At 35.0% G+C, this 25359-nt stretch overlaps 1 protein-coding gene across 9 annotated transcripts in view; it reads right to left on the bottom strand.

Annotated features, from left to right (window-relative positions):
* LOC145265608 (ubiquitin-like modifier-activating enzyme 1) overlaps nt 1-25359 on the bottom strand; it is a 194905-nt gene that overhangs the window by 52676 nt on the left and 116870 nt on the right. For all 9 annotated transcript variants that reach the window (XM_080121619.1, XM_080121622.1, XM_080121623.1 and 6 more), the window contains 5 exons: nt 21220-21287; nt 12591-12759; nt 10655-10789; nt 7491-7597; nt 5832-5922 (listed from right to left, as the gene is read on the bottom strand). In XM_080121619.1, coding sequence (XP_079977745.1) covers nt 5832-5922; nt 7491-7597; nt 10655-10789; nt 12591-12759; nt 21220-21287 — 570 coding nt within the window. The remainder of the gene's footprint in view (nt 1-5831; nt 5923-7490; nt 7598-10654; nt 10790-12590; nt 12760-21219; nt 21288-25359) is intronic.

Here is a 25359-nt window from a genome sequence, read left to right as displayed (position 1 = left end):
GGTTCTTGACACGTTATACAGTTTGGTGTCTCCTCCCCTTTTAGTAGATGTGAGTGGGTGATGTGAGTGTGACCTATTCGCAGTCTGGTCATTACTACCTCTTCCTTTCTTGTTAACTTTTTGGTGTCTCTCGTTCCAATATTTGGTGTTATTTGGAATAGTTTGTTTTTGGTGCATGAGCTCCAGTTTTCTTGCCATTTTCTCTTCAAAAATGTGTTTATTTTAGTCTTTAGGTCTGTATAGGGGATTTTTCCACTTATGTGGTTTTGTTGCAGAGTTTCCTTTGCTGCCTTATCTGCTTGTTCATTCATGTATATGCCGATATGGCTTGGTATCCAGCAAAAGATAATGTTTTTTTTCCTGGTTATGGCATCTATTTTGTTTAGCAATTTTGTAATAAGTGGGTTTGTCATTTTTTTTTCTTTTAGAGATATGAGTATTGAAAGTGAGTCAGTAAATATGATATATTTTTGATGGTCATCATTGGTTATTATATTCAGTGCCAAATCTATGGCTGTTGCTTCTGCGCTGAAAATAGAAGATTCGTTTGGGAGCCTTTTCTTTAGTTTTATTTTTTTGTGGATGGCTGCGCATCCTACTTTATCTCCATCTTTTGATCCGTCAGTGTAAATTTGTGTATATTCTTTGTATGTATTCTGGATGATAAGTAGTTCTTCATGGAAGGTTGATGGGTGGGTTTTCGTTTTGGGATATTTATTTAATTTTAATATTATGTGTGGTTGTTTGATCATCCAGGGTGGAGTTTTTGATTTGTTATATTTATGTATTTTTGTAATGTCCATTTGGGCTTCTGTGAGAAGGTTTTTTATCCGGAGGCTGTAGGGCTTGATATCTTCTTTCTTGTTGAAGAGATGTGTGTATTGTGGGTGAAGGGTACATTGATATGCAGGATTTGTTGGACTTGATACCAGCTTTAGGTAATATTGTAGCGCTAACTTCTGTCGTCTTAGAATCAGTGGAGGCTCGTGGGCCTCTATATAGAGGCTTTCTACTGGAGAGGTTCTAAATGCTCCCAAGGCTAATCTTAATCCTTGATGGTGGATTGTATTTAGTTCTTTTATGTAGGACTTCCTTGCTGCTCCATAGATGAAGCATCCATAGTCCATTTTAGATCTGATTAGAGTTTGGTATAATTTTAATAATGTGACTTTGTCTGCACCCCAATCGGTGTGTGCTAGGACTTTGATCAATTGCATTGTCTTTCGGCATTTTGCTTTTAAATATTTTATATGCGGTATAAAGTTCAATTTTTTATCAAATATAATACCTAAATATTTATGTTGGTCGGTAAGTGGGATGTTCTTGTTATCCAGTTTCAGGTTGGGGTCGTGGTGGAATTTTCGTAATTTGCATAAGTGGATGCATTTAGTTTTTTCCTCTGAGAATGTAAATCCATTTTCTATGGCCCATTTGTTTATTTTATTCAGACAGAGTTGTAGTTTGCGTTCGGCTGTTTGTATATATTTAGATTGGTAGTATATAAGTAGGTCGTCCACGTATAGGGCATTTTCAATTCCTGGGTCTATGTTTTTTATGATATTGTTTATTTTAATGTTGAAGAGGGTGACAGACAGGATACTGCCTTGGGGGACCCCCATTTCTTGATCTTTTTGGACTGAATAAGTGTTGTCCATCCGTACTTGGAAGTTTCTATTTGTTAAGAAATTTCTGATAATTTCTGGCATTCTACCCCTAAGTCCTAGTTCATACAGGTCTTTTTGGATTCCGTATTTCCAAGCGGTGTCATACGCCTTTTGCATGTCAAAAAAATTTGCTATTAGATGTTCTTTTTTTGCAAATGCTTCTCTTATGCGTGTTTCCAGTTTTATTAAGTGATCGGTGGGGCTTCTATTTTTCCTGAAACCCGACTGGCTTTCTGTAATTAGATTTTTGCTTTCCAAGTACCAATTTAATCTTTCGTTAATCATTCTTTCAAAAGTTTTGCACAAACAACTAGTTAGTGCAATGGGTCGGTAGTTTGTTGGGTTTGTATGGTCTTTTTTTGGTTTGGGTATTGGGATTACTGTTGCCTGCTTCCAGTTTTTTGGAATGTTGTTAGTTATCCATATCTCATTGTAAATTTGTAATAAGTAGTCCAGTGATGGTTTTGGTAGTTTTTTGAGGAATTGATAATGGATCTCGTCGGGGCCGACTGCTGTATCGGGAGATTTGTTTATTGCCTCCTCTAGTTCTGCACTGTTGAATAATTGATTGTAGTTTTCTTCATTTTTTGATTTGAAGTTTATTTTTATTTTTTCTTCATTTTTCTTTATAGCTTGGAATTTTTTATTTTGGTTTTTTGATGATGAGTTCATTGAGAATTGTTCTGCTAATTTATTTGCGATATTTTGTTTGTCGGTAATCTTTGTGTTGTCGCATATAAGGTGTTTAATAGGGTTCTTTGTATTTTTTCCTGCTATTTTTCTGACCATCTCCCATACTTTTTTGGGTTTTGTGTTTTGATTAATTTTTGTTACATAATCTTTCCACGAGTTCCGTTTTGATTCTTTGATAGTTTTCCGTGCTTTGGCTTTGCTGTTTTTATAGGTGTCCAAATTTTCTTTCGTTGGACTGTTTTTAAATTTCCTTAGGTTTGCACGTCTGGCTCTTATAGCTTCTTTGCATTCTTTATTGTACCAGGGTTTGTTATATTTTGTAGTAGTGGAACTTTTTGGTATGTTCTCCTCGGCTATTGTGAGTAGGGTGTTGCTGAAATATGTGATGTGTTCTAAGTCAGGATTCGCTTCAGGTATTAATCTGTATTGACATGTATTTTGGAAATTTTCCCAATTTGCCTTTTGTAAATTCCAGCGGGGTGTTTTGTCTTCTGGCTTGGGATTCTCGTTTTCTATTATGATTGGGAAGTGGTCACTTCCGCATGCATCCTTATGTGTTCTCCAGCTATAATCCATGTATATAGTTGGGTCACATAGTGTTATATCGATTGCTGATAGGGTTCCCGTTGGTGGGTGCATATATGTATTCTCTTTGTTGTTGAGTAGGCATAGATCGTTTTGGTTAATTATTTTTTCTATGGTTTGGCCTCTTTTGTTGTTTTTTTTACTGCCCCACCATATATTATGACTATTGAAGTCTCCCAACAGTAGAAAAGGTTTAGGTAGTTGTTTGATTATATTGTTTAATTCAGTTTCGTTTATTGTTTCATTTGGTGGTATATAGAGTGAGCATAGGGTTATTGTTTTGTGTAGTGTTGCAGTTATTGCAACAGCTTGCATATTTGTTTTTAAGTTCACTTTGCTGTGTGGAATGTTTTCGTTTATCAGTATTGATGATCCACCGGTGGCTTTGCATGATAATTTGTTTATGTGGTTGTATATTGAGTAGTGTTTTATGTTAATTTTGTCATTTTCTTTTAAGTGTGTTTCCTGTAGGCAAATTATTGCAGGACATAAGGATTTGATAAGTATTTGCATTTCTTCGATATTAATTTTTAATCCTCTTATGTTCCACTGTAGGATTTTGTTAGTCATGGTTTATATTTTCTTTTGGTTTTGGACTGTTGGTGTTTATGTCTACGTCCATAGTTTCGATGTTAGTTTGGGTGTTTCTTTTGGAAGTGGATGGTCTGTTTCTTGTTTCTGGTGAGAGGCTTTTTTTGGGTTTTGGTCTGGGACTTTTAGATTTACTTTGTCTTGACTGTCTTTTTTGGCTATCAGTTTCAACTAGTTCAAATTTATTTTCATTTTCAATTAATACTAATTCTGTTTTTTGTTTGTCATTTTGTTTTTGGGGGGTAGTTTTTTTGTTGTTCTGTTCTATTTCCATTTTTTCTGTTGTTGTGTGTTTATTTTTAACATCTGTTTTTGTCCTTGTTTGTGACTTGGATCTTTCACGTTTTGATAATTGAGGAGGTTTCATTTCTTTAGGGATTGATTCCTCAATATTGATGGAAGTTTTTCTGATTTCCTTTGTTTCGTTTTCTTTTATACTGGGTTGTTCGTTTCTGACTTTTATTTGGCTGTTGGAGTTTATTTTCAGTTCTGATAAAAAAGATTTTAATTCTTCAAGTATGTTCTTTAGTTCTTTTGCTAGGTTTGCAATTTCTGGAGCAAGGTTTAGTTCATTGTAGTTGTACATTTTGTTTGCTTGTTGGGTTATTGTGGCATATGAGTTTTTGGTGCGATTTGTGACTTCTTTGCGGGCTTCTTGGAAGGTTATATTTTTTTGATATTTGATTGTTATTATTTCCTTCTCTTGATTATATATTTTGCACTGTTTTGAGTGAGAGTGGTGCTCTTCTTGACAGTTTGTGCATTTGGTTTTATTTGGACAGTCTTCTTCATCGTGGTCTGGGTTTTTTTCACTGCAGTTTCCACATGTGAAGAATCTTAGACATTGGTCTTTATTATGTCCAAACTTTTGGCAGTTGTAGCATTGTAAAGGTTTTGGGATGTATTGTTCTATTTTCGTTCTTTCATAACCTATATTGATGGTCTCTGGTATTTGAGGATAATTGAATGTTAATATATAAGTGTTTGTATATATTACCTCTCCTTTTTTTTTAAATGTGATTCTTTTTACATCTGTGACCCCTTGGTTTTTTAGTTCTGTTTTGATTTCTTCTGTTGTGCAGACGGAGATTTCCTGGTTTTTTATGACTCCTTTGGAGTAGTTTAGTGTTTGGTGTGGATAAGCTTTGATGTTTGTTTCATGCAATTTTTGTAGTTGAAGTAGAGTTTTGGCCTGTTTTTTATTTAGTACTTCTACCAATATGGTACCATTCCTTAATTTTTTGACATTTTTAGGTGTTATTTTGCTTGATATTACCTTTTGGATAATGAAGGGTGACATTTTAGTTAACGGTATATTAGACGTTGCTTCTAGCACGATGAATCTTGGAAAGTTTGTATCTTCATTGTCGCTGTCAGAGTCAATTTCTGTGTGTGGTCTCTTGGATTTTTTGGTATTCATAATAATTTTTGAAAAATTCATCAGCCATGCTCCCCACCCTCCTCGGAGCCCCTTATGGGGAAGAACTATGAGGGGGTAAATCCCATTCGCCTCGGTTCTCCAGGGCTACATAGCTGGTATACTCAAACATGGGGAGGTTTCCAAGCATTCACAATATATGGTTATGCCCACCCAAGTATGGGATTTCCCTGTATTTTTATTATTCCTGATGGTTACCTTTTTCCCAGCTTGATTGACCCTTCAGCCATCGCTTATTAATTCAGTTTATTGTTTATGTTGAGTGTTAGTGTGTTTTTGTTTGGATTGTCTGAATTAGTGCTTGTCATGACCAACCGATTGATTGGATCGGGCCTATCCAACCTCCCGTCTAGCCTAGTAAGGGCCAAAGTGGTGTGTTGTAGTATCATGTTATTATTTCCTAGGCATGTTCCACTCAACCACCAGGATCCCGTTCTTAATGCATTACGGGTTGCCACCAACGGTCAACTGGTGGTCCCATTGAAGGATTTTTACCCTCTGCAGGGGGGCAGTTGGTATGTTCTATCGCCCTACCAACTAGGCAAAAAAAAAAAAAAAAAAAAAAAAAAAAAAAAAAGGTGAGGAGGTGAAGGAAAAAGAAAACGAGGGAGGGGAGGGGGAGGAGAATGTTGTTTTTGTTTTTGTTTTCGCAGAACATGACTAAGTTTTGCAAAAGGGAATAAAAAAACAAAGACATCTATGTAGGTGCGTTTCATCTCAGGAAGTCAGTAGACAGCCTGATCTGGTAGCACCAGTTCAGTTAGAGAATGAAATTAGCCCACCAAAGCAAAAACAAGAAAACTTATACAAACAGGAGCTTCCAACCATGGAACACAACAAAATGTAAAAGTCAGGTTTACCTTTGTAATGGACGCCACCATATTTGTAACCGGTTGTTCTCCATTTGTATCAGCGACAACAAATTCATCGCCAAAATCACAGAATATTTGACTGAAAAAATTGAAAGATTTTTTTTAGTAACAAGCCAAGCATGTGGGGAATTTACTTTCACTATGACTAATGTTTGTGCAAAATTTCAAACAAACCCAAAGCGTGTTTATTGAGAAAACTGCAAACAAATGAACAGATGAATGATTGGCGTAAATTTAACTCTATAATGCTCCTTAGGGAGGGGCAACCAGAGTTATCCTGGAAAATCCATTTTAGCAAAAAATTTACTTTCACCATGACTAATGTTTGTGCAAAATTTTTAGTTATTGAAAGAAGTGCAAACAAACAAACAGGAGCGAATTACTAGGTCCAATACCTCTTTTGTTGGGAGAAAAAAAAAACAAAAAACAAAGCTTATTCTTGGTGCATGATACCATTGCCCCCCCCCCCTATTTTTATGAAGTGTAAAAAAAAAAAAAAAAAAAAAAAAAAAATTAGCAGAACAAAAAGGTATATGAACCTGTTCATCAAGGCACACAAAGAGAGCTAAAATAGGATTGTTAATCAAGGTGTGATAATGAATGGGAACAGAGTTATCCCGGAAAATCTATTTTAGCAAAAATTTACTTTTACCATGACTAATGTTTGTGCACAATTTTAAAAAACCCTCAAGGCATGGTTATTAAGAAAAGTGCGAACAAACGAACGAGAGTGAATTACTAGGTCCAATCTCCTTTGTTGGGGTGCATGATACTATTGCCCCCTGCCCCTTCCATTTTTATGAAGTAAACAAAGGTATAAGAGCTCGTTCAGCAAGGCACACAAAGAAAGCTAAAATAGGATTGTTATCAAAGCGTGACAATGAATGGGAACAATAGAGGTTGATATATTTAGAGTAAGTTTTAGGAGTGACGAGGAGTTTTGCAATAGAAACGATTTATAAACAGTTTTGGGCTTGAAACAGTTGAAAACAGTTTTGAATTAAGGACGGTTGGACACAGATTGTGGTTCAAAGCAGATCGACATAACCGCTGAACACTACCTTGACAGAAAACAAAGATGTGAATCTTAAAGGGTTGTTTCCCCACAGTAGTGTCATGCACGCATCCAGAACCCAAATGACAACCACAGAATTTTTTTTTTTTTAAACTTTTTAACTTATAAATAATTTGTTTTAACTTACTTTATCCTTTCAATACCCCCTCCCCCAATTTTACTTAGTCCCAGTTTCTTTTTGTTCGCCGAGAGAGAGAGAGAGAGAGGAGAAAAAAAAAGAAAAGAAAAAACTTCAAGTTTTACTATTTTATTCAACTAAAATTTTGCAAAAAATTTTTTAAACCTAATTTTTAATAAATTATATTAACTTTTGTTTTCAAAAGTTAAATTATTGTCTGATTAAAAAAAATTTAGTTTACAAACTCCTTTTTGGAATTTACAGCAGGGGTTCATTTAACGTTAAAATTGAGTAATAAAATACTATTTTATAATGTAAAAATTTAATGTTCAGTTAATATAGCAATCCGAAAGGGAGGGGGGGGGATCATATATGTTCATCCAATGACAGTACAAAACTTGCATGAAATCTGTATAAAATAGGGTAATTTAAAAAAAAAAAAAAAAAAGATTACCCAAAGAGTCCTCTGGTACTGGCAACAATAAACTTCATTCCATACTTTCTGCAAAATTCATTAATTCTCAATTGTTCATCAAGACTGCTGTTTGTCAATACAACCACCTGTTAAAAAAAAAAAAAGTTACATTTTTTGGAGATGGATAACATCATGTGTTGGGCTTTTTTTTCTTACTTCTTTTCTTAAAAATATCAATTTTAAATTAACTACTCATTCAAATAATATATATATATAAAGTATATAAAGGCAAAATGTGTGTATGTATGTATGTGTGTGTGTGTGTGTGTTTTCGCTTTTTCTGTATGTCTGCAAAAGGCTTTTTTCGCCGTGATTCTTGGTCGGCTTGCTCCTTAAAACTTTTTATATCGCGTCTAAATCATAATAACTACGACTTAACAATGGGGGGTTGTGTGTGTATTTAATTTGCCCGACTTTTACCAGCTCGCTGCGTCTTCGAAAAGCGAATGATCTGGCTTGCAGCGCAAAACTAGGTTAGACATCACGCCACTTCCTGGCACCTGTTTATTTCACTTTATAAACCTCCACTTAACGTGCTTATCAGTTCCTCTCTCCCCTCGTGGCAGAAATGGTTAGGTGCCTGGCTTTTTTCCCCTTTCGTTTCCACTTTCGCGTCAAGGCTTCAGGGTTGAAGCCTACCTTCCTACTAAAACTTTGGTTTTCTTTTACCCGGCCAACGTTTTTTTTTTTTTTTTTTTTTTTTTTTTAAACACACACATCTCCAAACATCTGAGCAATGCCGGGTACCCCCCCCCCCAGCTAGTCTATAACATAAATCTCACCTGCCCGTTTACATGTATGTATGTTTGTAGATCTGCCTAAAACTTTCGACAGAGGCGACAGATTTTCACATGATCGGTATCATTTTGAAGCTCGACTCTTCTGACGACAAAGATCGAAAAATTGGTTAAAAACATTAATTCCCTCACCTTCAACTGGGCACTTTTCTACAAGGGGGGGGGGGATCACTTTTTTTTTTTACTGATATTTTCGAAAGCCATCCTCCGCTTTCGATTGACTAGCCTTAATTAAAACCTTTGCCACTTCCAGTTTGGCAGTGGATGCAATGGCAAAGATGTCACTTTTTTTCACTTTATTTTCCTCCTTTGCAGTATGGGTTCAAGTCTGCCTGCTAACTACCACTTTTTTTTTTTTTTTTTTCTAAACGCACCTCCAAACACCCAGGCAACGCCTGCCATCCAGCTGATCTAATATATAAAAGGCAAAATGTGTGTATGTGTGTTTGTATGTCTCAAAAACTTCCGACAGACGTGTCAGAGGGTGACAAAATCGGTATAGTTTCAAAGTTTGCTCTCTCAGATGACAAATATCGAAAAATTGGGCAAAAACATTCATACCATCACCCTCAACTGGGCCAGTCTCTACAAGAAGGGATTGCTTTTTTTTATCGACATTTTTGCAATGACTACCCTTAATTCGAACGTTCGCAACTTCCGGTTTCGCGATGGACACATCAGCTAAGACGTTAGGTTTCTTTTTCGCCTTCTTTTCTTCCTTCACGTTACAGGTTCGAGCCTGCCTTCCTACTACACCCGGGCTACCTACTATACGTCCTATTTCCCATCTCCAAAGCAAAAGCCTAAATTGCCCAACATGGAAATAAAATCTAACTTTTTAGCAAGCCTATAAAAGTTAGCTCCCTAGACAAAATGTGCTAGAAATGCAGGAGAACGAGATGATAAAAAAGATCATCACATGTTCGAGGAAGAACAGTTTTTAGTCAGTCTCTTGTTTTGAAATGTCTGGCAATTTTATAGATAATCGAAGTGAATGTTACCTTGAGATTTTGCCTGTCTGTATCTCTCAATTCTCATCTTTTAGACCAAGTTAAAAACACCTAGGCAAACAATTAGTTATGTGGTCTCTTTCCTGATCCAACTCTCATATATATATATATATATATATATATATATATATATATAAAACCTCAGCAAGTCTATTGTGGTTCCATGCACAAGTAGTCTTGTTCGCTATGAGTTAAGCAGAAGTTCAACAATCACGAAGGGATTACGGCCAGTCATGAAGTGATTATGAAAGAAAGACCAGATTTTGAAAGAAACACCCTACGCAAGGTATGTATAAAAAATGTTTTGTTGATCGCTCACAGATGAAAATGCACACGCAAGAAGTATGCATTTATGTAAACGAGGATGCGTGAACGATTTGTGTAATGTTGAAAATGCTACAGTAAGAAACCGTCGCAACTATTGTTAAAGCAGCCATGAATTTCTAGACAAATATTTTGGTGGTTTTATTTTACTGCATATCAAACCTGTTCGGGTTATTTAATGCCGAATCCAGTTATTTTAAAAATAGCATTCGTGTTGCATTCAGTTATTTTGTAGGTTTTTTATTCAAGCTCTTTGTATCTTCAATCGCAGTGTTTGGTTTGGTTGTTTTATAGTGGATTTTATTGTTTTTGTTTTTTTTTTTCCTTGCCCTGCAAAACACGAGTTTTGCAATGGGAGAGGGTAAAAGAGTTACAGTATTAATGTTTGGTACATTTTAAGTTCGGAAACCAGCCAGGAGTGGAGGAGATGAAAAGAGAAAAGGGAAAAAGAGGAAAAGGTGGGTTGTTTTTGTAGAACATTGCATTTTGTATATATTATTTTATTGGAATTCATTATTGCGATGAGTTTTATTTATTTATTTATTGCGGACTATCATTCTCATCTTAGTTGTTGTTTCACAACGTTTCAACAAACTATTCCTCTGGCCTTCGTCAGGTGGTAACTGCGACGGGATAGAGAATGCAGTTAGGAGATTTGGAGTTCCTATCCTGTCGCGGTTACCACCTGACGAAGGCCAGAGGAACAGTTGGCCGAAGCATCGTGAAACAACAACTAAGAAAGATGAGGATAATAGTCTGCAATAAAATAAATTAATTACATTTTGTCTCAGGAAGCCAGTATCTTCAGACAGCCTGATCTAGTAGCACCAGTTACACAAAAAGTGTTAATGTAGAAATTAGAATTAAAAAGAAATCAACCATCTTAATTAAAAAAAAAAAAAAAAAAAAAAAAAAAAAAAAAAAAAAAGAAGTTAAATTGGAAAAGAAACATAATAAATTTGAAGCTAAATTGGTTGACTCATATTCATGACGGCATTTCGAAGATTCTTACCTGGAACTTTTTGAGGAATTCTTCTGTAAGATCTCCAACGTGAAAACTGACAGGTACATAATTGTTGAGTTCCGCCAAACGTGGGGCACTCACTTCGGCTCTGTTCTTTCCTACATCTGCTTCACGCAGAAAAAACTAAAAAAAAAAATAAATAATGCATTCATGCCTGCAGTTAAATACATGTAAACACGAACACATTTTAGCTTAAACATCTAAATGGTTAAAAATATTTTATAGGCCCATAAACGTTTCAGTCAATGTGATCCGCCAAAAAGTATGTGTGTAGAGCGAAACAATTCAGAAAATTGTATTTTTTTCTCAACTATATATATATATATATATATATATATATATACACACACACACACACACACATATACACTAGACGACCTGTGACCCGTTGGGTCAGTATGTTATATTAGCTATGAAATTAATGTATGAGCATGACACTTGTGACGTAAAGAAAATAGTTTTTTTTTTTGATATAACAGAAACATTTCTTTGAAAGTATATTAAAATGAAAAGAATATAGATGGATTTCTACGAGTCGTTCTGTTTATTATAATTGATTATTTTGGAAAAAAAAAAAAAATAAATAAAAAATTTACATTTACTGAATTATAAGTGGTTGGCCATACTTAAGGTAAATGTGCACTGAACAGATACCATAATACTTATTATAGTTAAATTCAAATTTTGATATTTTTTTTTTTTTTTTTACATCATTCATTTCTGTATTATGTTTAAGTTATTTTAAACCCCATCTTACCATGTTAAATAATAATTTCGAAATAACGTTAATATTCCAGCGTCCCAATTGTTCTTTTGTTTGCATTTAAATTATCCAAATAAACAATTGTTAATACTGTCTGCTTTTTTTTTTTTTTTTTTTTTTTTTTTTACATCATTCATTTCTGTATTAAGTTATTTTAAACCCCACTCTTCCCATGTCAAATAATAATTTCGAAATAATGTTAATATTTCAGTGCACAGGTCATGCGCGCATGCGCAACCGGATGTCGTAAACCGGAAAATGGGTTACATACATTGTTACAAGATCATTTGAGTTTTATATATATATATATATATATATATATATATATATATATATATATATATAAGTCATTAAGAAAAACTTGCTTTGACTGACCAAGAATTTTTCAAAAACAAGTAGTGCATATTGCATTTAAAACTCAATTGTTATGGTTATATATATATATATATATATATATATATATATATATATATATATATATATATATATAGTAAACAACTGATGATCCCTTTAAGAACATTGGTACTATTGTTTATTCATGTAAGTAAAACAATTCAGCGATGCAGGAAATTGACTTAGTGACAAATTTTTTCAATGATGAACTTTAAAAGGTTTTAAAAAACTTCCAAGACTATAAATATATATTAGTCGGTAAGGTCAGTTTCTTTTGACATTTTGTGACTATTCCTTCGGAGACAAAGAATGCTTTAACGTTTTCATTAAAATATCAAGTCTAACTTATAAAATTATCTTGAGAGATTTTAAAAGTTGGCCTTAGATAGCATTTAAGCTGACATATCAAACTTTGATTCTGACTAGCTGATTCTCATTTGTTATTGTTATACTATGTTATTGGCATTAATACTTTGCTAGAGTTTATTAACTTGAATAAAAACATTTTTACTCGCACAAGACTCAAAAATGAATAAAAAAAAATTTACATTGCATTCAAGAAAGGTAAGAACTTTTTGTTTTTTTAGCAAACTCCCCAGATATCTTAGTGCTAACTTACACTCCTCCATCCCCTCTAACCACTTTAACATGTCCGATTATCTTCCACTTTGTTGTAAGAACTGATAGACACATGCACAGACTTGGAGTCTATATCCGTAACAACGGAAATAAATTCATCAAAGTGTGCGTAGGTAAAAAAAAAATTACCTGAGAACTCAAATCTGCCCATTCCGCAGTCTCTTGATCATGGATGGTAACCGATTTCACGCCACCAAGAACAACATTTTTGGCAACTTCCACTCCAAGTCCTTTCATTCCAGAAATGAGGACATTGGAGTGGGCCATCCGACGCATGGCATCATGACCCAACACATAGCTGGAAAAAAAGAAAAGGAGAAAAAAAAATAAAAATCAAACATTTAAGTTGATTGATGCATAAAAACAAAGATTGTCAAGACTTGAGAGCAGAAAAAGACTGATACCTAAATAAAAGACCAACTGTCCAATGACAAATCATCCTAGTTTTATAAATTTTAAATTAACAGCCAACTGAGATTTTTTTGTAGCCAGAAGAAAGAAAAAAGAGAGAAGAAAAGAAAAGGAAAAGCTAATAGGAGGGGGGGGGCAGGAAAAAGCTATAAAGGGCTATAGTAGCATGGGTTGTTTCTTATTGATTTAGGCCCATTTCTTTTTCGGATAACAATTCCGGATCGATCCCAGACTAATTCAACTGCCAAATTTCATTTAATCAGGAACTGGATAACTTTCGGATTACAATCTGATTGTTATCCAATGTAATCCACAGTGATTTTCATTGATCCGTGTGACGTCACAACCAAAACAGCTGTCCAGACAGGATTTGCAGTGATCCGATGGATAAAAATACTTTCATGAAGCAGAAGCATCGCAGTACAGTATAAAATATATCTCCAAAAATAAAAGCAAAACGATACAAAAACTGCTTAATTGTACAATTAAAATTGTAAAATCAAACCGGAAAACCATGTAAAAACAATAAATTTATTGGACTTAATGAGTCGGATAAAAAAAATTCTGACTTCGAGTATGCTTAGAAATCCAACTCTAGTTAAAACCTTTGACTCTGCAGCCCTGCTTTTAAGCTATATCAACTCTACTGTTCCAACTGGACAAATAACCAACTGCTCTTCTCCCCAAACTTTGCACGTACCTTGGGAGAGGGGTTTAGCCTCCGGTCCTTAACTTTAGAAGGCTGACCTTTAAACATCTATAATCTATAGCTTATCTATACGACAGATGCTTATTTGCCATAGTTTGTACTTATATTTTAAGTGATCTATATAAAGTAGAAACTATATTATATTTTAAGTGATCTATATATATATATAAAGTAGAAACTCTGTCTTTCTTTCCCTTAGATCGGCTAAAAAAGTACTGGTGATTGTCTTTACATGAAAACAACTCTTGAAGCTCATTTTGAATCATACTCTCTTTATATCATAATTTTTCCAAACCATATTTAATCCTCGTTGAACTCTAGTAAATATTAATCTTTAAATCTACACCCCATACTCATGCATACCCCCCACCTGCTTTTCCACTCCAAACGTGTGAATAACCACATCTTCCCATCCTTCCTATTTTAAGGAGTGTAACTTCACAGCAGATACTAATTATCTTTGATACTAACTCGATTAATCCAAACTACCCATGTTAGGACGTTGAAATACCTGGCTTTGAAACCAGGCGCGACATAACCCTCTTGATGCTGATGGATCCATAGATCAGGTCAGGTCATTCATCTCCGAGAAGGAAAACTGATGTTAAACCTGTGTCACTGACATCATACGTCTGGACACCAAACGGGGGAGGGAGGCCTCCTCAGGCCTGGTCGACAACTTCCCTAGAGCTGGTGACTATCAAACCTAAAATGCGTAAGGAGTAGATAGGCTCTGCCTATCGTCTGGCTTTCATACTTCTTTGCTTATTAGCCAGGAGCAGAGGTGAGATCACTGGGACTCATGTGCTTAGCCTTGTTTCTTGACTAGGGCAATGAATGCCGTTCCCACATCTGCCTCATCTCCTTCCCCCAAACTTGGGCATTTTGGGAGTGTTAGTGTATCATGTATGCTAACATTATTGGACCGGGGGGGGGGGGTCACTCTTTTCTGACAGGTTTGAGGATACCAGTTTGACTGTCTAGTATTCTGACTGACAGGACAAGAACCCTAACTCTTTGGTAGCACTTAGGATGTTTGTAGTGCCAGGTCGCGCATGGAAAGAGACCCTGCACTCATTTCTAGTGGGCATTCCCGAGGCCACATTCTTGTTAATGAGAAGTCGGCTGATGGTCTACTTTTGTTGCATGATGGTGGCTATGCACATCCACTTTGTCTGGCACCTCTCACCCTAAACTGAAACTACAAAATAAAATGAAATGACAGCTCTAACCAAAATAACGATCAAATCAGACACTAGATTCGCTGCCTCCCTTGAGGCTCACATTTTCAAATATCCGAGGACTTAGAACTAACTTAGACAATGTAGAATCATTTCTCCTAGCAAACTCCCCAGACATCTTAGTGCTAAGTGAAACTAACTTGCACTCCTCCATCCCCTCTAACCACTTTAACATGCCTGATTATCTTCCACTTTGTTGTAAGAACTGACAGACATGCACAGACTTAGAGTATATTCATAACACCCTCCCCATGACTAGGGAATCAAAACTAGAATCAGACGACCAAGCCTTCATGTGTTTTAGACTAATTTTACAACATAGCATTGGTGACGTATATTTTCTTTATCGCTTTCCCTTGACCAAGGACTAATCAATCACGTCTCTGACAGCATAAATGTAGCACACTCCCTTGACACTAGCACCCAACACACATTTGGTGACTAACGCCTACTACAGTAATTGGTTTAGCTTCTCTAATAACTGACACAGCTGGTAGCATCACACAAACGTTTCTACATCGCATTCCTTGAGACAGTAACATTCCCGATCCGTCTCCCAGATCGTAAGGACCCGGAAGTCTCACTTCTGGACTTATTTCTGACCACAGTTCCTGAGGATTGTGTAACAAATGCCCATTGCCCACTTGGGAATGCTGATCATGCTGTGATAATGATAGACATCACTCTAAACTCTCGATCCCAAGTTGAAGAGCCATTGCTCAAAATAAGGTACAATAAGGCTTACAGGGATGCCATCAGGGATCACATTAAAGATGCCCCATGGGGAAAAGTCTTTTCTCTTCCTGCAGAACAGTGTGCAAATGAGACCATTGAATGGTTTGAAACGGCAATTGAAGCACATGTTCCCACACGGAAGTTCTATTACAAACTCCATTCTCCCCAATGGTTTACTTCTACTTGTACAGTTGCCATTGCTCAAAAGCAGCATGCACAGTGCAGATTTAAACGGCATAAGTTCAGTACAAACAGACTAAAGTTTATAGAAGCTAAAAGTAACTGTAAAAAAGAAATAGCAACAGCGAAGAGAGAATATACTGAAACCACCAGAAAAAGCATTGAAGCACAGAAATTAGGAATTCGTAATTAATAACGGACAATCAACAATTCCCCCACTATCCAACAATCATGAGGTTGTTTGCATGGCAACCGAGAAAGCTAACATGCTTGCCCATTAGTTTGCCTCAAACTTTACTTTGAACCCAGCAAACCGCTCCCTCTGATTTTCCTTTGCGGACAGAAACCACACTAGATAATCTGAAAATCACTCCTTAAGTATATATCATAAACCTAGACACCTCAAAAGCATGTGGACCTCATCCCGGCTGTACTATTAAAAAAAAAAAAAAAAAAAAAAAAAAAAAAAAAATATTCCGTGAGGTTGCTCCAGTTCTCTCCAAACTTTTCAACAAATGCCTTAATGAATCTTGCTTTCCTGACTGCTGGAAAACTGCTTCTGTGGTACCAATTTACAAGAATCCTGGCGAAAGAACTGACCCATTAAGTTATCGCCACATTAGCCTCCTCCCGGTTTTCGTCAAAATATTTTAGACCATAATTAACCAAGCTCTAGTCTACCACCTTACAGTTGCTAAACTTCTGTCCGACCAACAATATAGATTTAGGCAAGCCTGATTTACTGCAATTGGAACACATACCATGCACTGAATAAGGCAGGGGAGGGGAAAGCAGTCTAGATATATCTAAGGCATAGCACGATGGCCTTCTCATGAAGATCAGATGCTATGGTATTACTGGACAAATACTTAACATAATTAAATCCTTCTTAAAGAAAAGAATCTAGGTTGTCCTTGATGGTCGTATGTCAAAACAATGATATAAATGCGGGTGTACATCAGGGATCTATCCGTGGACTTTTATTATTTTCGATATTCATGACAAATGACCTCCCTGATAAAATTGTCTCCAAGATGGGCATATTTGCTGACAACACCACGCACTATAACAGGCACAAGGGGAAAACAAATGAACACATATCCAAGGCAATGACAGAAACCCTAGAAGAAAACGCTCAGTCTGTAGTGGAATGGAGACAAAAATGGATGGTAACATTCAATGCTAAGATTAAGCTTGTTTCCTTTAATAATTACAAGAAACGTCCCATCACTAATATATATATATATATATATATATGAGTATAGATAATGAGAAGACAAACGCAAGTTTTAGTATTATCTTTTAATTTAATCTCTCTTAAGCTGACAAGAGTGATTGATGAAAACTTAATCCTGGTGAGTAAAAAAAGAATAAAAAAAAAAGTTCATATCTTATGACTGAATTATTTTGGCAAGAGGAAACTTCAAAAGACGTTTACATAAGCAAAATAAACAAAGCTTGAAATACCTGACAAACTAATCTAGGTGCAATCAAAATGGAATTAAAAAAAATTTTTTTACAGTAAAAAAAAAAAAAAAAAGAAAGAAAGAAAAGGAATATACCGAATACACATTACTAAGACGGTTTTTGCAATGTCAATACCAGAATTTGAATCTCGGAAATCTAAAAGATTATTTTAAAACCAAATATGTTTGTATTATTTAAATGTGACTTTTGTTTTCATCCTCAGCGTTATTTTCATCACGTTTCGATTGATGTTACCTCCGACCTTCTTCAGGTCTATTCTATCGAACTTTGAAATCTTACTACTGAACATGGGAAATCTGTATTAAATTTTTAACACAACGCTTTAATCCATGGAGGTAGCATGCCCTCGTTCTGTCAGCCATAACAGGAGAGAAGTCCCAAGTAATTTGCACTGAGGATTGAACCTTCAACTTACAGAAAAGTACATTTTACAACTGAATTTTACAAAGTAACCTATCCATTGCATCATGGGTTCTTCCGTTCGAAATTCCAGATTCAGAGTTCGACAAGATACTCGTTAAGTTAGAAGTTACATATTGACCAAAACTGAAACTAAGAACAGGTTTAAAAATATTCATCTCAAAAAATGCATTAAAAAACGGCCAAGTATGTGAGGTCCCCTCCATAAGTGAAAAATCACTTACACCCTGACTAATGTTTGTGCAAAATTTAAAAAAAAAAAAAAAAAAAAGAAGAAATCCAAGGCGTGGTTATTGAGAAAGTGTGAACAAATGAACAGGAATAAATTAGTAATCCCTCCTTTGTTGAGGGGACAAAAAGAAAATTTATAATCTGCAAAAAAGTTAGAAATGTTTTTAACATAAAAGAAAAATATTTTGTCGATATAAGCATCACATAAATACATTCATCTTAGTTACTTACTCTCATGCTAAGTACACGGAGCATTCCAAAAGTAACTTTTATTTTTTTTTTTTTTTGACTAAAAAAGTTGAACTCCGAAGACAGGAGTGGTACCATTAAAATGAGCAACTTTTTGTGCTCTGGAGTTTATTTTTCTACATAGTCACCACCATTATCAATGGACTTTTTGCCATGAATTCAATGATGCATCTGACGCACATTGATGATAGTTGCTTTCTTAGAGTTTCACACCGGCAATATATGCAACAGAGAGATGAAACTTTCAGGTCATGAATGTACAAGTTCGGTCATAATGCAATCCCACCTAATAATCAGTTTGGGCGGAATAAAAACGAAGGAATTACTTTTGGAAGACCTCTTGTATCCCCCCACCCCATTTAAAATACTTATATATATATATATATACATACTAGACTACCCGTGACCTGTTGGGTCAGTCGGGTTAGATTAGCTATGGAATTCATGTATGCGCGTGACTCTTGTGAAGTAAAGAAAATCGTTGTTTTTCACATAACAGAAACATTTCTATGAAAGTATATTAAAATGAAAATCATGGACAGATCACTCAAACATAAAAAAAAAAAAAAAAAAAAAATCCTCCCTATTCGTGTAGAATTACCTATTTTTCCGAATAATCGCTCAAAAATCGAAAATTAAACATGATTTTCCTACGAATCGAACGCCGACGAAAGTCATTTAGTAGCAAAAACGCACGTGAACCTACCGATGAGAAATATATGAAAAACCCATATTGTAATCCTTCAATCAAGTTATAGAAACTGAAAATCTTAATAAAAAATTAAAAAAAAAAAAAAAAAAAAAAAAAAAAAAAACGTTTACAAGTGTTTTTGATGTAGATGTACATAATACTTTGATAAGTATGTTTTAACTTAAATAGGGATGGTATAATAAAATTGTGGGGTCTGCGTTTGCGCCTGACCTCCATAGAATGGAAATATGTCACAAAGTTTAACAAGTTTTTTTTTTAATATAGATCCACAGAATATTGTGATAAGTGTTTCAGTGTGAACAGGTATGTATGGTATAATAAATTATGGGGTTTATCTATTTTATTTTTACTTTCATCATATTTTGCTTTGGTTTTGATACCCCCAAATTCGAAGCTATCTCTTTACAACCCTTCCTTTTCATAACCTATCATACTTTAATAAATCAGAGTCCATTTTCTGTAGGTTGTTTATGAATCCAGTCAACAACAGGTACTTTTGCTAGTGTATATATATATATATATATATATATATATATAACTACTTCGTTTAGTCACAAATTAATATACGAATATATGGCGACACATATATATATATATATATATATATAATACTGATTTCAAAAGTTAAAGATTTGGGTACCATCAGCTAGAATCAAAACCAAAACATTTCAGCTGTCTTCCTAACCATTTCAGCTATCAACAAACAGATAAAGATTAAAAATTAAACCACTTCACGCTATGAATGAATTTGCGCATGTGCAAAAGTAATAGAAACATGTCGGCCAGTTGAAATGAACATTTTGCATTTCAACTTGCCAACATATTTCTGTACGCGTTATTCATCGTTCCAAAGATTTTACTCGTTATAAACCATTCATTTATTTCCTGTTAATGTCAGTGTTATGGAATCAGAAGTTTAAGAGAAGAGTTCATCAGTTAAATATTTACACACACAGTTATCAGATTTATTATTTCTAAGAATAAATAAGTAGATTCCTGAAAACTTATTGTTATCTTCTATATAAATAAAATGAACTCATTTTTTCCCCGTCTGATTTTGACATTAATAGGATTAAAAATCAAGATATTTCATGCAAATATAATATGCACAAACGGCAGAACAATATCTGAAGTGTGTTATAGGCTTATTATTTCTCAAATTCCTCGATAATCTTAGATTTCTATACTTTTTCTGCTGAGAAGTCACGGCCAAAATCGGTTAAGATCAATAGAAGTGGTAAAATATTTTCTCTAATAAATTCCTCCTCCCCCTGCCACCACTTAACACCGTTTCGGGATCGTTCACAAGGAACAGTTGAGAAGAGAACACCGGTTTGGCTTCGTAGTTCTTTCATGTGAAGTTATTTAAAATCACTAAACTAAACTGCAGTGCTCTGTGGCGTAGTGGTTAGCGTGCTGGACAATTCACATTATATTTTCACGTTCGCGCCGACCTACCATAGTCGTTTTTTTTTGTTTTTTTTTTCCTAAACAACTGGAATGAACTTTTCTTGGTGGCCGAACTGTTAACGTTGCAGATGTGTTTTTTTTTTTTTTTTTTTTTCACACTTTATTTTCCTACTTTTACTCATGACTCCGGGTTTGATCCTTCCTACTTACCTACCATAACATTTTTAACCCCCCCCCCCCGTCCCGGAAACAAACACTCGGGCAACGCCGGGTACCCCCGCTAGTTAATTAATATAGCAAAAGAAAAAAAATGTGGCTGGGAAGGGGGGGGGGGTATAACGATGCTAGAGATTGGCCACCTTAATCCATGATATAATATGGAAAACAAACACCTAAAAATGTTCAATCCGCCGTCATTTATTTTGTCTCTCGTAGAGAAAGATCGGCCTGGCGAGGTGGCGACACCACGTTAAAGATGCGAGCAAGAACAGAGAATAATAGAAAGCAGAAGTTTTTTTTTTTTTTTTTTTTTTTTTTTTTTACATAGTGGTCACCACTTATCAAGGCCCGGAAGCCACTCTTTCCATCTCCCCCTTCCCATCTCCCTCCCTTTCCCATATCCCTCATCCTCTCATCTCCCTTACTTTCTCCTGCCCATAATCCTCTCACTGCCCCCTAAAAATGTCGATGAGTCAAGGAGGATGGAAAGACCGAGGAGTGAAAGCATTTACCAGACCTCCACTGGATTAGTGCGGAGTGGACTGGGACGTTGGGTGGGGGGCTTATTGCCACCTCAAATTCCAGTAAAGACTAATGGTCATTGTCAACGAGAAATCAATGGCAAGCGACTGTTGTGATGGCGCAAATTTATTTGCAAAAGTTGTCTTTTTTTTTTTTTTTTTTTACACAGTGATCACCACTTATCAAGGCCCGGAAGCCACTCAGGGATAAGGGTTAAGAAACACGACTTACAGCTGTCTGGAGTACAAGCTTTCATCAATAGCATTCTGGTCTTCAGTTCCATTCTTGGCCATATCAATCTGAAACACAAGAAAAAAATAAATAAATATACATATACTAACAGGCCACTCGGGATTGTCCGGTCGTAAAACACGCTTGAATATGATATTTCGATTGATTAGTTGGTTGTTTTACGGCATATCACCCCTTTTCAGGTTATTTAAAGCCGAATCCAGTGATTTTGAAGAAAAAGTTTTTTATAGAATATTTTTTTTTCTTTTTTTTTTTCAAAAAAAGTTTCTATTTAACCCATAGTTGGGACCCTAACAGGTATTACCACTCCGGGTCAGAGTGGACCTGGGAGCAATGGCAATTAAAGGGTGGCTCCACGCTCCCGAAAGCCCACAAACTGGGGCCTCACCATCGGATATAGTTTAAGGTCATATCCAGGACCGGGAAGTAGGAAAGGAAAAAGAAAGGGGGGAGGGGGAGAGGGGCTGTTGATTTTGTTTTTGTAGAACGTAATTAAGTTTTACAAAATAGAATAGAAAACAAAAACAGAAATCGATGTAGGTCCATTTCGTCTCAGAAAGCCAATAGACGGCCTGATCTGATAGCACCAGAGATATTTCGATTGATGCAGATTTCGTATTTATTATACAATATATAGTAATGATTAAAAAAAGAAAAAAGAAAAAAGACTAGTGCCACCAGAGAATCGAAACCAAATCGTTTAGCTTACGATTTACTTTTTTCCTTGAGTTTTTTTTTTTTTTTTTTTTTTTTTTTTACATAGGTGTCACCACTTATCAAGGCCCAGAGCCCACTCGAGGATAAGGGTTAATAGGTATACATTAGTCATTGTGATTTTAGCATAGTAAACAGTGGGAATTTTGTAACTTGGATTACTTAGGGGGACGATTCAATTAGAACTTGTTCACATTGGACTTTTTTTTTTTTTTTTTTCATAGGTATCAACACATTATCAAGGCCAAGAGGCCACTCAAGGATAAGGGTTAAAGAGTGTACAGTAGAAATTGGACAATATAATAATCATTAGTAATGAAAATTTGTAAATATATTTTAGTTTATGCAAATGTTGTATCATTATTATAAAGTCAATTCTCTATTATATATTCCATCCAAAAAGTATAGTTGTGATTTCAAAAGTTTAAAAAGAAAACATGACTAAGGTGCTATTAACTAGAATCAAAACCAGAACAGATCTCCAGCCTTACTTGTCAGCATCCGAATTGAGTTCATATACAATTTTTTTTATATTTAAAGAATAAAAACAAAAAAAAAAGGTATAAATATATATTTGCACATGCACAGAAGGCTTATAGGTACCACCCCCCTCATTTTGATCATCTAACAACTATTTTTTACTGGTTAAAAAACAAATCGAATTTGTTCCCCGTCAATTTAAAAAAAAATAACTTCAAATTGAGAACGCAAAAAGAAAGTCCGCAGCAACTAATTCGCTTAAAACCAGCTTAAATTATCACCCTCAAATCAGTTTAAAATATCCACCAACAGGCAACAAAGCATCTCTAATCGTAATTGTTGTTGTACTAGGTTATACAACATAATATTTAGTCCATACGCCACGACTTTCTCTTCGTGATTGTCAGGAACTCATTAATCTTCACCTTTCTGGTTTATCCAATCGAGAAATCGGCTGCAGATTGAAATGTGATGAGAAAACGGCACAAAAGACTACAAAAGCACCAAAACACCGGCATTGTTCGTGATGCCCCTAAATCTGGTCGTACTAAAGTTACTTCTAACAGGGAAGACAATGCCATCAAGATCCGCAGCCTAAGAAACAGATTTGAAATGGCTCCCCAAATCCAACAATAGTGCAATCTTGTTAAAAAGTGCCCTCTTTCTACTGTCAAGAACAGATTAAAGGAATTTAATTTGCGAGGATATGTTGCAAGACGCAAGCCAATGATTCCTGTAAAGAACAGAAAGCGTTGCCTGGACTTCGTCAGATGCAATGAAGATCATAATTCTTCATATTGGTCAAAAGTGCTTTTTAGCGATGAAAGCAAGTTCAATAGGCTAGGCAGTATGTCCGACGGAGAAAAGACGAATTTAATCCTAGGTGCTCAGTTTCAACGCTGCAAGGTGGTGGAGGTTCAGTTTTTGTGTGGGGCATTATTAGTACCAATGGTCCACGGCCTATAGTTTGCTTGCAAGGTCGAATTAATTCAATCAAGTATATTAATGTTGACTGAGCATTTTCTACACTGCTTTGGTTGGAATCGGGATGATAATCCCATCTTCATGCAGGATAATGCTCCCATTCACACAGCTGGCAATATCAAGAGGTTCCTGGAAGAGCATGATATTCTGTGTTTGGATTGGCCTGCACAATCTCCAAACGTCAATTCTATCGAAAACGTATGGCATTACATTAAGCAACAGCTACGCAATGATAAAATTTCAAATTTGGAGGAACTTTGGACAAAAATTAAAGAGAAGTGGGATGCCCTTTCTCCAGAGTATTGCTGCAGTCTAATTCCAGGAATTCCAAAAAGATTGCAGGCTGTCAAATTGTAGAAGAGCTATGCTACTAAATGTTAACTAGTTCATTGTGTTCCTGTTGTATTGTGTTGCATTAATGTCTTAAAGTTACATTTAAATAACAATTTTCCATAGTGCGAACTGTTTTTGCCTGTTCAATTTGAAGTTATTTTTTTTTTTTTTTTTAAATGGATGTGAACACTAGAATATTTCAATTAAAAATCAACTATGAACAGGTAAAATTATAGAAGAATTAAAGGCCAATCAAACGAGGTATAGTTTGTTTAAACAGTTACATTAAATTAAGCTTAAATTTGCAGTTTTTGAAAAAATTAAAAGTGCGGACTTTCTTTTTGCTGCATATATATATATATAACTACTTAATTTACTCACATAAAATTAATATACGAAAGGATAGATTTATGCGTAAACTTTAAGTATTTACTTCAAAAGTGCTCAATACGTAGGTAGAGCTAGTTAGTAATTTATAAAATATATATATATTACAGATACTCTAGCAGGGCGCCTAGTGTTGCCTGGTCGTAAGATATGCTTAAATATATTTTGATTCATGCAGATTATATATTTATTATAGAGAATTCTGTATTAATCATTATACCGAACCTAATATATAGTACTAATATAAAAAAAAAAAAAAAAAAAAAAAAAAAAAAAAACTTTGGTGTCATCAGTTAGACCTGAAACCAAAACAACTCTACTCTTAGCCTGAGCCACACGCATATATCTATTTTTATTAATATAAATTTACATGATCGCAACACTGGACAGGCTAATGTTTCGGATGAATGGCCAGTTAAAACCCGAAGTCCTCGTCAGGCGACTTAATGTCTGAAGCATTAGCATGTAAAATTTGTTTACATTAATATATCATGCTCTTTTATTGAGCACTGAAGTTAGTGTGTGTGTATATATATATATATATATATATATATATATTATTTATATAGAGAAATATTACTATTAGTATATCTATATAAATAAAAATACTTTTTTCTCTTTTTTATTGAGCACTCTTAATGTTTTAATTCATGAGTTTTCCCTCTTGAATACCTTTAACTTGGTGTGTGTGTCGGTATATATGTATATATATATATTATATATAGTATAAAGAAGCTTTGAATAAAAAATAAACTCTATATCTGTGCCTAAATCAAAACGCGGATTTCATGAGCAAAGCTTCTTTCTTAGAACTGCACGCCTGTGGAACTCTGTTCCGTCTGCCTGCTTCCCTCCGGACTACAACTTGGATGTCTTCAAGTCTAATGTTAACAAATTCCTAATGAACCGCCCCCCCCTAATTAAACACTTCATAAAATCTCCTCACTAACGTGATGTACTTGCAATAACCCTTATCCCTGAGTGGCTTCCGGGCCTTGATAAGTGGTGATCACTGTGTAAAAAAAAAAAAAAAAAAAAAAAAAAAATGCAAAAATAAAGAATACAGTTTAAATTCCCGGAAGAAAAAAAAATATATTAACTTTAACCTATCGCAGACTTAGCACCTACATAATCCGACTTCTAAAATGTTTATAATGACCAAAGAGAATTCATTTATATATGAAAAAAAAGCCTTTACTAAAATTGGTAAATAGAAATAGA

The sequence above is a fragment of the Euprymna scolopes genome, chromosome 40 (genome assembly GCF_053919585.1).
Source record: "Euprymna scolopes isolate OS-2025 chromosome 40, ASM5391958v1, whole genome shotgun sequence".
In the NCBI taxonomy this organism is placed as follows: domain Eukaryota; kingdom Metazoa; phylum Mollusca; class Cephalopoda; order Sepiida; family Sepiolidae; genus Euprymna; species Euprymna scolopes.
The sequence above is the reverse complement of the archived record's forward strand: the minus strand, read 5'-3'. Positions and strand labels throughout refer to the sequence as shown.